Source organism: Macaca nemestrina, chromosome 9 (assembly GCF_043159975.1).
Source record: "Macaca nemestrina isolate mMacNem1 chromosome 9, mMacNem.hap1, whole genome shotgun sequence".
Taxonomy (NCBI): domain Eukaryota; kingdom Metazoa; phylum Chordata; class Mammalia; order Primates; family Cercopithecidae; genus Macaca; species Macaca nemestrina.
This window is the reverse complement of record NC_092133.1, coordinates 106612865-106625801: the sequence shown is the minus strand read 5'-3', so window position 1 is coordinate 106625801 and position 12937 is coordinate 106612865. Positions and strand designations below refer to the sequence as shown.

Below are 12937 nucleotides of genomic sequence, written 5' to 3'. Positions count from 1 at the left end.
GGAAATCAGTTGAAAAAGGAGCCACACACATATACACCATGGAACACTATGCAGCCATAAAAAAGGATGAGTTCATGTCCTTTGTAGGGACATGGATGCAGCTGGAAACGATCATTCTCAGCAAACTATCACAAGAACAGAAAACCAAACACCGCATGTTCTCACTCATAGGTGGGAATTGAAGAATGAGATCACTTGGACACAGGAAGGGGAACATCACACACCGGGGCCTGTCGTGGGGTGGGCAGAGGGGGGAGGGATAGCATTAGGAGACATACCTAATGTAAATGACGAGTTAATGGGTGCGGCACACCAACATGGCACATGTATACATATGTAACAAACCTGCATGTTGTGCACATGTACCTTAGAACTTAAAGTATAATAAAAAAAAAGAAAAAGGAGCCACAAATAATCAGATAAATTAGCTGCATTGTGTACATGGACAATTTTAAGGGACAATTGTAATTACTCTAGTGGAAATCTAGCCTCTCTAAAATTCAGTATCTAATACTAGACGGTTTATCTTTTCACAAAGAATTTCTGACTATATACATTTAATTTTTTATTTTACTTGAAACATTCTGACAAGCAACAGACAAACTGAAATTACAGAATAGCCAATGAATACATTGAGGGCATATAACACATACCGGAAATGAAGGCTTTGATAAAGTACAGTTAAAGCTTGGAAATGACAGGAGTTTAGAAATAAAAAATTACAGAAGACAAGAGACATTAAAGCTGTCATAACTTTTCAAGAGTAAAGAAAACAACTGTATAGAAAACTAAATTAATTTTAAAGTGTAATTTTTCTTCCCTAAAACGTTTCCTACACGAATAACAATGATAGAGTAAATCTGTGAGAATGAAAAGAATTTAAGAGTTAGAAGGGACTGCAGTTATCACATCATCTCATCCACTCCATTTTAGAGATGAGGAAACCGAAGCCCAATGAGTAGCTTTGCCTGGACAAAAAATACTTCAAGTTTTACATATTTCCAGATTATACATTTAAATTAATCACCATTTCATTAGGTATACTGCCATCTGGCCAGATACTAACTAAAAGAGATCACGTTTTTGGGATCTAAGCTCTGAACACAGCTGTCACTTTCTAGATTTTTGCAAAAAGAACATATAAAAGGTAAAAGACAATACTTTCTTTAAAATGTGAATGCCTCAATGGAGTTTCAGAATACCATTCATTATTAGAAAATTATTCTATACAGCAGGTAAACTGTAATCACTAACTTAAAAAAAGTGCTAACACATTTATAAGAAATTAGAAGTTTTTATAGCCCTTAAGCATCTGTGCCATTTAAAAATGGAATGATTGATACAATCAAAACACTCTTGTAGTATATTCTTATTTCCTAAAGCTGCCTTTAATGAATATATAATGTTAATAATCTGATATGACCTTTTAATATTTTCTAGCTATGGTTTTATAATTTGGGGGTGAAATACACCAAAATTTTAGTCTGAGAGAGGCCAAAATTTACCAGTGCCTCCTGTTGTCTTTGGCTCCTTAACACAGCTGCATCAGTTGCTTTTTTTTACTACACATAAAATAACTGACATAAAATCAATTTAACAACATGTAATGAGTGCCTGTTATATGCAAGGCATTTAAATTGTTTGGCTGGCCATAATCGGGTCACATTTAAGGTTTGTTACTTCAATGCCAAATAATGTGGTAATACATTATTCCAGAACTTTTTGGAACCTGGTGGCCCATTTTCTACAAGTTATTTTGACTGCACTGGCATTTTGGACCTCTGCTCTTTCCCATTTCCCTGTGTGTTAGTAATTGACTTTTTTTGATATGTTTTATGTTTGCCATATTTCACAGACCCTTTCATTTTGCTCACTTTTTTGTACTCTTCTCCATTCTGCCTTTCCTGCCTTTCATTCTCTTCTTCGCCTGTCTCCTGGTACTTCCCTTCTTCTTCCTCCTCCTCTTCTCTGTTCCTCCTGTTTTCTTCTCCTTCCCCCTCCTTTTCCCTTTCTTCCCCTTCCTCCTCTCCTTCCTCTTCCTCTCCTTCCACCTCCTCTTCCTCCTCCCCTTCCTCCTCCCCTTCTACCTCCCCTTCCTCCTCCCCTTCCACCTCCCCTTCCTCCTCTTCTCCCTCCCCTTCTTCCTCTCCCTCTCCTTCTTCTTCCCCTTCCTCCTCTTCCCCCTCCTTCCTCCTCTTCACCCTCCCCTTCTCCTTCCTCTTCCCCTTCTCCTTCCTCCTCCCCTTCCCCTTCTCCTTCCTCCTCTTCACCCTCCCCTTCTCCTTCCTCCTCTTCCCCCTCCCCTTCTCTTTCCTCCTCTTCCCCCTCCCCTTCTCTTTCCTCCTCTTCCCCCTCCCCTTCTCCTTCCTCTTCCCCTTCTCCTTCCTCCTCCCCTTCCCCTTCCTCCTCTTCCCCCTCCCCTTCCTCTTCCTCCCCGTCCTCCTTCCTCCCCTTCCTCCTCCTCTTCCCCTTCCTCCCCTTCCTCCTCCTCTTCCCCTTCCTCCTCTTCTCCCTCCCCTTCTCCTTCCTCTTCCCCTTCTCCTTCCTCCTCCCCTTCCCCTTCCTCTCTTCCCCCTCCCCTTCTCCTTCCTCTTCCCCTTCTCCTTCCTCCTCCCCTTCCCCTTCCTCCTCTTCCCCCTCCCCTTCCTCTTCCTCCCCTTCTCCTTCCTCCCCTTCCTCCTCCTCTTCCCCTTCCTCCCTTTCCTCCTCCTCTTCCCCTTCCTCCTCTTCTCCCTCCCCTTCTTCTTCCTCTTCTTCCCCCTCCCCTTCTCCTTCCTCCCCTTCCTCCTCCCCTTTCCCTTCTCCTTCCTCCTCTTCTCTTTCTTCCTCCTCCCCTTTCCCTTCTCCTTCCTCCTCTTTCCCCTCCTCTTCTCCTTCTTCCTCCTCCCCTTTCCCTTCTCCTTCCTCATCTTCCCCCTCCTCTTCTCCTTCTTCCTCTTCCCTCTCCCCTTCTCCTTCTTCCTCTTCCCCCTTCCCTTCCTCCTTTTCCCCCTCTCCTTTCCCCTCCTCTACTTCCCCTCCCTCCTCTTTTTGCTCCCCTTCCCCCTCTGTTTCCTCCTCTTCCCCTTCTCCTTGGTCTCCTTCCTCCTCTCCTTTCTCCTCCTTCCCTGCTCTTTCCTCCTTTTCCCTCTCTCCTTCTTCCACCTCTCCTTCCTCCTTTTCACCTTCTCCCTCCACTGCTTCCCCTTCTCCTTCCTCTTTCCCTTCTCCCTCCTTCTCCTCCTCTTTCTCTTCTTCCTCTTCTCTGTCTTCCTCCTCTTCTTCTCCTTCTCCATGCTCCTCCTCCCCTTCTCCCTCCTCCATCTCTTGGTTTCTTTCCTTCTGATGGCCTTGCTCCCTCTCCTTTTGCTCCTGCTCTTTCCCATCCCTCCTCTCCCATTTCTCCTCCTCTGCTAGGTCCTTCTCTCCCTCTCCCGGCCTCGCCATTTCTCCTCCACCCTTGTCTTTCTCCCCCTTCTCCTCCCTCTCCTCACCTTGCCAGTGTTCTGCTCCTGAACTACCCTCCTCACAGGTTCCATCCCCTCTACCTTCAGGCCCATCCTCTGCTTCTCCCGCTGACTTTGCCTTGCCTTCACTCACCTCTGCTTTGTCTGTAAGGTCATCTGATAGGATCTCTGTTTCCTCCTGTCTTCCTCCATGCACCTTCACATTTTCCTCATTTGCTTCTACCTCTTGCTCCTCTATTCCATTTCCTTTTGAATCCTCTGCTCCTTCCTTCTCCTCTGGGATCTCTGACAAGCAATCACATTTAAAATCATACTTTGCCATGGATTTGGATATTATGGGTTTAGTCTCTTTTTCATTTCCTTGTTCAATCAATTTCCTGCCATACCATATGTTTTGGTCAGTTTCCACTTCATCATCCTCTTTCTCTCCACTACTAAATTCTATTGCCTCCGGCTGCTGGAATCCCATCAGCTATACCCTGCTGACTCTCACTTGCACCTTCCATGTAACGTCTGGCTTTTCTACTGATTCTCTTTCACTGTCAAAGATCACATCTTGCTTGCAACTTTCCCTTTTCTTAACAAAATCTTTATTTTCTTCACTCTCGGTATTCATACCTCTATCTGGTAAGTTGCCAAAGAAAGAACTCATATTTTTTGCACTCTTTTCCCTTTTTCTTAAATCCTTCATACCTGCTATTTCTGCCAGTTTAGTTTCCTTCTCACTGACTATTTCTTCTGCTTCTGATTCCTTCTGACTGTGTCCTCCATCACTTTCCTTTTCTATTTCCTTGGCATCAAGTTGATCAACACCATTATTATTTTCATGTCTAAATACCTCTTTTTGTAAACCCTCTCCATCAGTGTCAGCCTGAGGTCCCACCTGGCCTGAGTCATTACCTAGTTCCTCATCTGAAAATGCTTCGATAGGTGTAGCTGGTTGCGTCATGAAAATCCCTCGTGACACATGTTGCTCACATGCTTTCCCTTCTTTCATTTCTGACATTTCTTCATATTCATCACTATCATCATTTTCAGTAAGAGCTGTATGCTGCATCAGTTCCCCAATTGTTTGTTGTTTCTGTAATTTTTTGAAGTAATTATCATAGTCATACTACTATTAGTTTACAAGGACACCTTATCTACTTTAAGTACTGCCAAGATTTTACATTTTTATAAGTCGAGGAGAATAAAAATAGCAAATTTTACCAGATAGTTTGCTGAAGTTTTGTTTCTTTAAGGATCATTTGTGCCACTCTCTAGTCTGTGATATATCTAATTTTGATTTAGTAACATGTATCTGTGTTTAATTTTCAACTCGTACTACCTGCCTTAATTTTGCCATTAATCACAATACCATCAATATTTATTCTCTGCCTCTTTTCTCAATCCAAATCAATCCTTACATAAAACTTCGAGATTAATTTTGCAAGATGCTATTAAAAAATGTACACTTCTTGGCCTGGCACAGTGGCTCACACCTGTAATCTCAGCACTTTAAGAGGCCAAAGCGGGTGGATCACCTGAAGTCAGGAGTTCAAGACTAGCCTGGCCAACATGGTGAAAACCTGTCTCTACTAAAAGTACAAAAATTAGCTGGGAGTGGTGGCACATGCCTGTAATCCCAGCTACTCGGGAGGCTGAGGCAGGAGAACTGCTTGAACTCGGCAGGCGGAGGTTGCAGTGAGCCAAGACTGTGCCACTGGACTCCAGCCTGGGCAACAAGAGCGAAACTCCATCTCAAAGAAAAAAAAGTACGCTTTTCTTGTACATAGTACAGCTTAGTATATTTTTCCCACTTTCCCGATCATCTCTCATTTTCAAATTTTTTTTCTTGCGACGGAGTTTCATTCTGTCACCTAGGTTAGAGCTCAGTGGCATGATCTCAGCTTACTGCAGCCTCTGCCTCCTGGGTTCCAGCAATTATCTCACCTCAGCCTCCTGAGTAGCTGGGACTATGGGTGCGCGCCACCACATCCAGCTAATTTTTGTATTTTTAGTAGAGAGATGAGGTTTTACCATGATGACCAGGCTGGTCTCGAACTCCTGACCTCAAGTGATCTGCCCATCTTGGCCACCCAAAGTGCTGGGATTACAGGCATGAGCCACCACGCCAGGCCTAATTTTCAAATTTTCATTTGTCTTTTGAGTCCACAAAATTCACAAAATAAATAAAAATGTAAAATTTGAAAAAAATGACTAGTCCACTCCTAGAACTGAAGAAACTGCACATGAAATGTTTTTTATCTATAAACTAAATAATAACGAATATATTTTTCTTTTCTAAACAAAACCTTCATATGCGCTTTCAAATTTTTGACCTTCTTCCTTGTACTGATTATATTCTTTAATTATAATAATTTCTATAAATGAAAGAACACTAAGAGGAAAGACTATTAAGTGTAAAATGTAAGATTTGTATAAAAACTATGAAATCAAACACTGACATTTGAATAATGTATTAACAATATAAAAGTAATTTCCTGTTGGACCAAATAAGGCAAAACCAAATTGCTGATCTAAATTCTACAAACAAGCTAATGGATGCAAATATCTAATGAATTTGGGTCTCTGGATAGTAAAAACTCACTAATTCAAATTGTATAAACTGTGATGATTAGGCCTAGGAAGAGGTTCCTATTGTGCCTAAGAGATTATTAAAACATGACAAGTTAAAAATTAACAAGTTAATACACAGAAATAGTATAATAAATCTTTTATCATTTACTAAAGTAGGCCTGGTAGGGCCTACACTTAAAAGGACTATAGAAAGTATAAAATATATGTCAGCTTAAAAGCAATTGCTTTCCGTTTCTGGTTGTTCTTGGTCTTGCTCTTTAAAAAGTCATGATTCTTTTAAGAGCCCTAAGAGAGGAAGGCCCGGTTGCCAGAACTGATTTCTAAAGGCACATGCCTTTCTTTCCCTAGCACAATAAAGCAGCCCAGAAGACGGAGAGCCTGGAGTCTAAGGGAAGAGGAAGGAAAGAAACAAGAAAGGTGTCTACTTGGAAGTATAGTCAGTCAAAAATCAGTCAATATTCATTGAGCTTCTACAACTGTGTTCGAACAGCTCTCCCATATTCAAAGGAATGCTGTTATTCACCATGCCTTTCAGTATTACAAATAGAACGAATGAGGACTAGTTCTAAATTTTAACAATTTAGCATGATTCTCCTGCACTTCAGTGACTTCAATGTTAAGAGTTTTAAACTTGAAAACATGTCAAAGACACTACAAATAGAAATTAAATATTTTTTTATAGTCTTCTTCCCTCAATTTACATTTCTCCAATTTATTTTCCTAATCCTCAAATCCCTCATTCATTCATCACACTAGTCCTTAAAGCCAGGAAAAGCAAAGGATTTCAGGGCAGGCCTTTATCTCTCTACGGTTGTGAAAACCACAGCCTATTCCCTTCTTTTTCTATTTGTTATTCATTAAAAGTCTCTCTTTCCTACCCATGAACAGTCTCTAATTTCCAAATGTTTAATCTTATTTTTATGCTATCAATTTCTTGATAAATTAAAGCCCAACCAAATATTGGGAAAGGTTATCAAACATTTTCACTAAAATCACAAAATTGTAAAGCTAAAAAAGGTATTAATATCATTCAGTAAAGTCAGCATAGTAATTCATTCAAAGTCATACTCAACCAAAGTCAGAGAGCCACTCTATCAATAAATGGTAGTCTTTTCCTACACATAAGAACTGCAATCATAACCTATGGCTTGACAGAAGGAAAAGTATGGCTAGTATAACTGAAGTTAGTGATCCCAAAGAGCAAATTTCAGCAATAAAATGCTTCCACTCTTGTTTCTTTACAGAAAATACATAACATCAGAACACGGCAAAATGGAGGTTATCTACATTGTATCCCTCTGTCTTTTAAATTCTAAAGTAAGTAAATGCTTATGTTTCTTGTGTTCTTTCCAAAAACCATCCAAAAAATTAACTTAAACTGCTCTTATCAACAATAATGAAAATAAATCTCCATATTATACCTTTTGTTTCTGAACTGGTGATAATTTTAGTGACTTTTCATTGGAATTCAGGCTCATAATGTGTGTCTGAAATAAATAAAAAATATATATTATAAAAAGAATACAGTATATATACTATGTGGTTGTACTATATATATAGTACAAATTTTATATATATGTGTGCATATATACATATATAATGAAGGGAAAACAGTTCAGATAGTAATAGAATCCACTCTCAATTGCCATACTAATGATGTGAGGATCAAAACAAATTTTATATGTGAATTATATCTCAATATAGTTGGTTAAAAATAACAAACAAAATAAGAAATAAGAAAGTGGTTTTCATGCATATAAGAGTATAGGAAGTATACACACATTCACATACACAATGAACTAAAATTCAAACTCATATTTAGATAAACAGATAGGAAATCATTACCATATTCAAGATATCAGTAGTTTCTCCAAGGCTTTCTACGGTTGAAGAATTATCTATCTCTGCTTCTTTGGTCATTTCATCTAGAAAATAATCTGAATGATTAAATGGGAAAAAGGAAATCCAGATTTCAACAGAAAAGTAAAAGGCAACTGGAGAGAAAACAGAAATTATTCTATAATATAAAGTGTAGGTATAATTTTACTAAAAGTCCTTTAGCCTCATGTCAGGGAAACTGAAAAGAATTCATTCACAGTGACACAGGTTTTAACATCTTTGTGAAAGTTTAAAAATGTTGACACCAATTAGATTACAATTGTTTCATTCATATGAACAGGCAAACACTATTCCTTTGGGATAAATAACTACCCAGGTATCGAGCACTGTAATAGCTAATCCTAAGAAGGGCCCCAACGACTTACATCCTCCTGGTGTTCATCCTCTTGTGTAGTTCCCTTGCACATTATACCAGGTTGGTCTGTATGTGCACAGCCAGTAAAATAAAGCAGACGTACCTGTGATAGCATTATAGCTTCTGTTTTGGTTATACACATGTATGCACCCTTGTCCTCGCTCTCTTGCTCTCTCTCTCCCCCTCCAACCCTGGCTACATACGTGTACTCTCTCTCTTTCTCTCCAATCACTTGCTCTGTAGGAGTCCATGTTGTGAGCATCTCAAGGAAATGAGGCCTCCTGCCAATGGCCATGTGAATGAGCTTGGAAGTGGATCTTCCAGCCTCAGTCAAGCCTTCAGATAACTGCAACCCCATCTGACAGTGTGACTGCAACCCTATGAAAGAACCTGGGCCAGAACCACCCAGCTAAGCTCCTGCTGGACTCCTGACTCTCAGAAACTGTGTGAAATAATAAATGCTTTTTGTTTTAACCTGCTAAGTTTTAGGGTCATTTTTAAAATGTAGCAACAGATAACTAGTATAAATACCTAGAACCTTTCACAGAAAACTGCAAGGTTATTACATCATAAAGTAGATAATTAAAAGTCATAGGCTCTACTTGACTTTACATTTTTCTCAATTTCTCACTATGCCTTCATTGACCACTGATACATTTGGAAGTAGCTCCGTAATGAAGTCTTCACTAAAAAATGACAGTCCACACTGATCCCTCCCCTTTAAATCCACTGAATTGAATGAGCAAATAATCATTTGGTATTTATTCCATGTGCGGTAATATGCAGAATAGCAACCTAAGTAATTGCTAATTCTTTTTTATTTTTTATCATCTATATTTAAGGTATAAAACAGATGTTTTGATATACATATAGTAATAAGTTTATTAAGTATTAGCAATTACAATTTTGTTGTTTGTTGTTAAAAAATTTTAACTGCCATGAAGTTATAGTCTATGAGAAATTACATCCGTATGTTGGGAAGCAGGAAAAGTTTCACTATGGAGGTACATAGAAGGATAAGTAGAATTCTGAGAGGCAGAGATGGAGGTGTAAGGGGAAGACAATGAAGCCCATTCCTAATAAAGCAGCAGAACAGTAGTCTGAGCAAATGAGCAGAGGAAAGGAGTTTGTCTTGAAGGCTTACCAAGTGCCACAAACACATGCTTTTATATATGTTACACTGACCCTATGACAACAAGGAAGGTTAAGTATTATATTCTCATTTTGTAAATGAAGAAATTAAGTTTCAGTGACTGTTGGTGTCCAGTGTCAATCTTAGGTGTGTCTGACTCCACAGCCCTTGTTCTTTCCACTAAGTTAGACTGAAGAGATCAGTCTGATCAAAATTAAGAATCAGCAAACTTTTCTCTAAAAGGCCATATAGTAAACATCTTAGGCTTCCTGGGCCATATGGTTTCTGTCCTAACTAACCTATGACATTGTAGCAGAAAGCAGCCACAGACAATACATAAAGGAATGGGTATGGCTCGGTTCCAATAAAACTTTATTTGTAAAAACAAGTGGCCAGCTAGATTTGGCCCAAGAGCCACTGTTTGTAGACTATCATAATACGTTACTACCATAAAACTACCTATTACCAAATGAAGATTGTAAGGAAAAGAGTATTGAGAGATAAAGCTAGAATTGGGAATTAGATAGGAAAATTAACACTTATTTTCATAATTAGGAATTCACTGAAGACACTGGAGCACATGTAAACTGAATTGCACCTTAGGAAGATCACTGTGGAAAGTGTTACGCAGGACAGATTGGAGAGGGCAGAGAATATAGGTTTGGAAAATACATAGCAGATTATTTAAACTGATGGCCTTGCCTCAGATTTGACTGAGAAAACAGAAGTCATCATATCTGATCCACTTGATCTCCTCACCAACAAACATACACAACTACCTATATTTGTACCCAAGTTCTCATTTGCCTGTTAAAATGTAGGATGTGTTTTTCCTGTTACCAAAGACCACTCTCTATGCTGGCCCCTCCTGTTTTGCAAGAGCTTTACAACTTTGGTTATACTTTCTCTCCTCTGTGCTATCTCCCTCTCCAGGACTACTGGCTCATTCATTACCATACAAATGTGCTCCAATATTTTCTATTGAGCCCACATCCCCCTCTAGCTGCCAGACCATTTCTCTGCTCCACTTCATTGGCAAATACACAAACGAATTATCTGCTCATCTTATCTCCTCTTCATTTCCTCATTTCCCATTCATAACTGACTCTTAACACTCTGGCTTCTTCCCTGATCTTCCCCTAGAACTGCTCTTGTCGAGGTCACCAGTAAACTCCATTATACCAAATCCACTGGATACTTCTTTGAGCTATTTTCCCTTGATCTTTGAGCAGTACTTTGCATTCACGACACTACACTGTCCTCATTTCCCACCTCCTGCCTTACTGGCTGACAAAGCTGAGGAAGGCTTCTTTGCCAGCTCTTCCTTCTCTACCTCTCAAATATTAGACGTTCTTAGGGCTGCATTCTGGGCCCTCTTCTCTTCTGACTCGACTCTCTAGCAGGTGATTTCACCAACATCCATGGATTTTATTATTATTTTAAATAGAGAGAGGGGGTCTTGCTATGTTGCCCAGGCTGGTCTCAAACTCCTAACTTCAAGCAATCCTCCCACCTCAGCCTCTCAAAATACTGGGATTATAGGCATAAGTTACCATGCCCATCTCTTTTAAATACCATCTCTATGTTGATGGCTTCCAAATGTATATTTCTAGTCCAGGGCTCTCTTCTAAACTTTAGGCTTGTGTTTCAACAATCAGCTTGATATTTCTACTTGGATGCCTCACAGATATCCAAGGCTTGGTTCTTAATTTTATTCCTCAAATGTGTCAAGCTTCCTCTTGCTTAGAAATCATCCTTGATTCCTCACTTTAATTCACACCTATGTGTGGTGCATTCATAAGTTTAGCAAGTCCGGTTGGTTTTTATGTCTATAATGTATTTCACATTGTCCCTCTTCTCTTTTCTTTTTCTTTTCTCCATCTACGCTGCAAACACCTTGGTCCATACATTATCACCTCTTGCAAAGGGCTCACAAGTACTCTTCCTATTTCTAGTCTGGCCTCTGTATAATCTATATGGAAGTAGAAGTGATCATAATCATCTTAAAGTGGAAATAGGACTGGAATACATTAGTCTACTGCTTAAAATCTTTTAATGACTTTCTATTGCACTTAAGAAAAACATTCATATCAAGTAGGTCTTCATGGCCTATAAAACCATAAATAATTTTTCACTGTCTCTTTCTCCAATACCGCTTTGTCTTACCATTTCTCTCACTTTCTAGCCCCACTGGTTGTCTTTTTCTTCTTAACTGCCTCCAAAACTTTGCCTATATTATTTTCTTTGCCTATATTATTTTCTTTGCCTGAAATACATCTATTCTCCTTGTGTAGCCATCCCTTTCTTATCCTTTAGCTTAAATGACACCTCCTTAGTAAGACGTATCCTGATATACTTTTCCTCCATTATAAAGACTGAAGTCTGTGAATGATTTAGAAAATGTCACAGTATATGTTAGACACAACTTTCAAAATAAGTTTTATTAAGAAGAGAGTGTTAGCAGTCACAAGAAGACAAGAAGAGATGGCATTTCCTTTTGATCTAGCTACAAAATCATGCATATTTTCACATTCAAATCTCTGGGACTGAGAAACAATTTTCTCTAAACCATAAATGTCTTTTTTCCTTGTACACACTACATACTGCTTGTCAGAATCTACTACTTTTTCCATGTCCAGGGCTGAAGAGTACCATTAGACACTGATTCTTATTTCAAAAGAAAACATACAAAAGTTGTGGGTCAGGTGCAATAAATCAGCTCATTACTAAGGTCCTAGTTAGATATAATATCCCATTACCATAGCCCACAATTCTTACCTGAGTTCCCAATCCTATATTACCTCAACCCTTTGCCTAGCTTCCGGATCTCAAAGATACAAAAATTATCTGTTTCTAGACCCTGATTCTTAGTCCCTGATGACAGGTTCATCTTCTTAATTTCAAATTTACTTACTTTCTGATCTCCTGGTCCTGGTTTCTTGTCCTACCCCTATCAAATAGAGAAGTATGTTGGCTATTACACATAAAACTGCTATGAATCTTCAAAAAAAAATATGTTTTGAAACTTCCAGTAATTTTCAGAAAAGGAATGTCTCCTTCAAAAATTATTTGCCATTTACTTCAAAAAATATATGTCATTGGAACAATAATTTTAAAACACACGAGAATCCCTAAATTTAATTAAGAGAGACTATTCCCTCTTTAGACATCCTGCAGTAACATACAGACACTCCTAAAATACACAAATATCTGTAAAGAAAATTAGTCAGAATAGGTATAGCATAGTGAAAGAGCTGGGATTACAACTTAACACGTGAAATCTGTATCTAACAGGTAGTGAGGTAAAGGTATTAATATTAATCATAACAACATTTACTGAGGTGTTTCTAGAGGTGCTGGGCTCAATGCTAATTATTTTATATGCCTGATCTCACTGAATCCTCTCAATCACTCTCTGAAGTCAGTATTATTAAATCAATTTCAAAGCCAAGGAAACTGAGGCTTAGAGAGGTTAAGTAACTTTCCCAAAGTCAGTCACACAGCTAGTAAATGTCAAAATTGGCA

General features: G+C 38.9%; 1 protein-coding gene across 1 annotated transcript in view; it reads right to left on the bottom strand.

The window, feature by feature from the left end:
- LOC139356369 (X-linked retinitis pigmentosa GTPase regulator-like) overlaps nt 1–12937 on the bottom strand; it is a 72532-nt gene that overhangs the window by 21233 nt on the left and 38362 nt on the right. Inside the window, 4 exon segments of the mRNA XM_071070190.1 lie at nt 3580–3731; nt 4347–4527; nt 7448–7513; nt 7872–7963. Of these exon segments, the coding sequence (XP_070926291.1) occupies nt 3580–3731; nt 4347–4527; nt 7448–7513; nt 7872–7963 (491 nt within the window).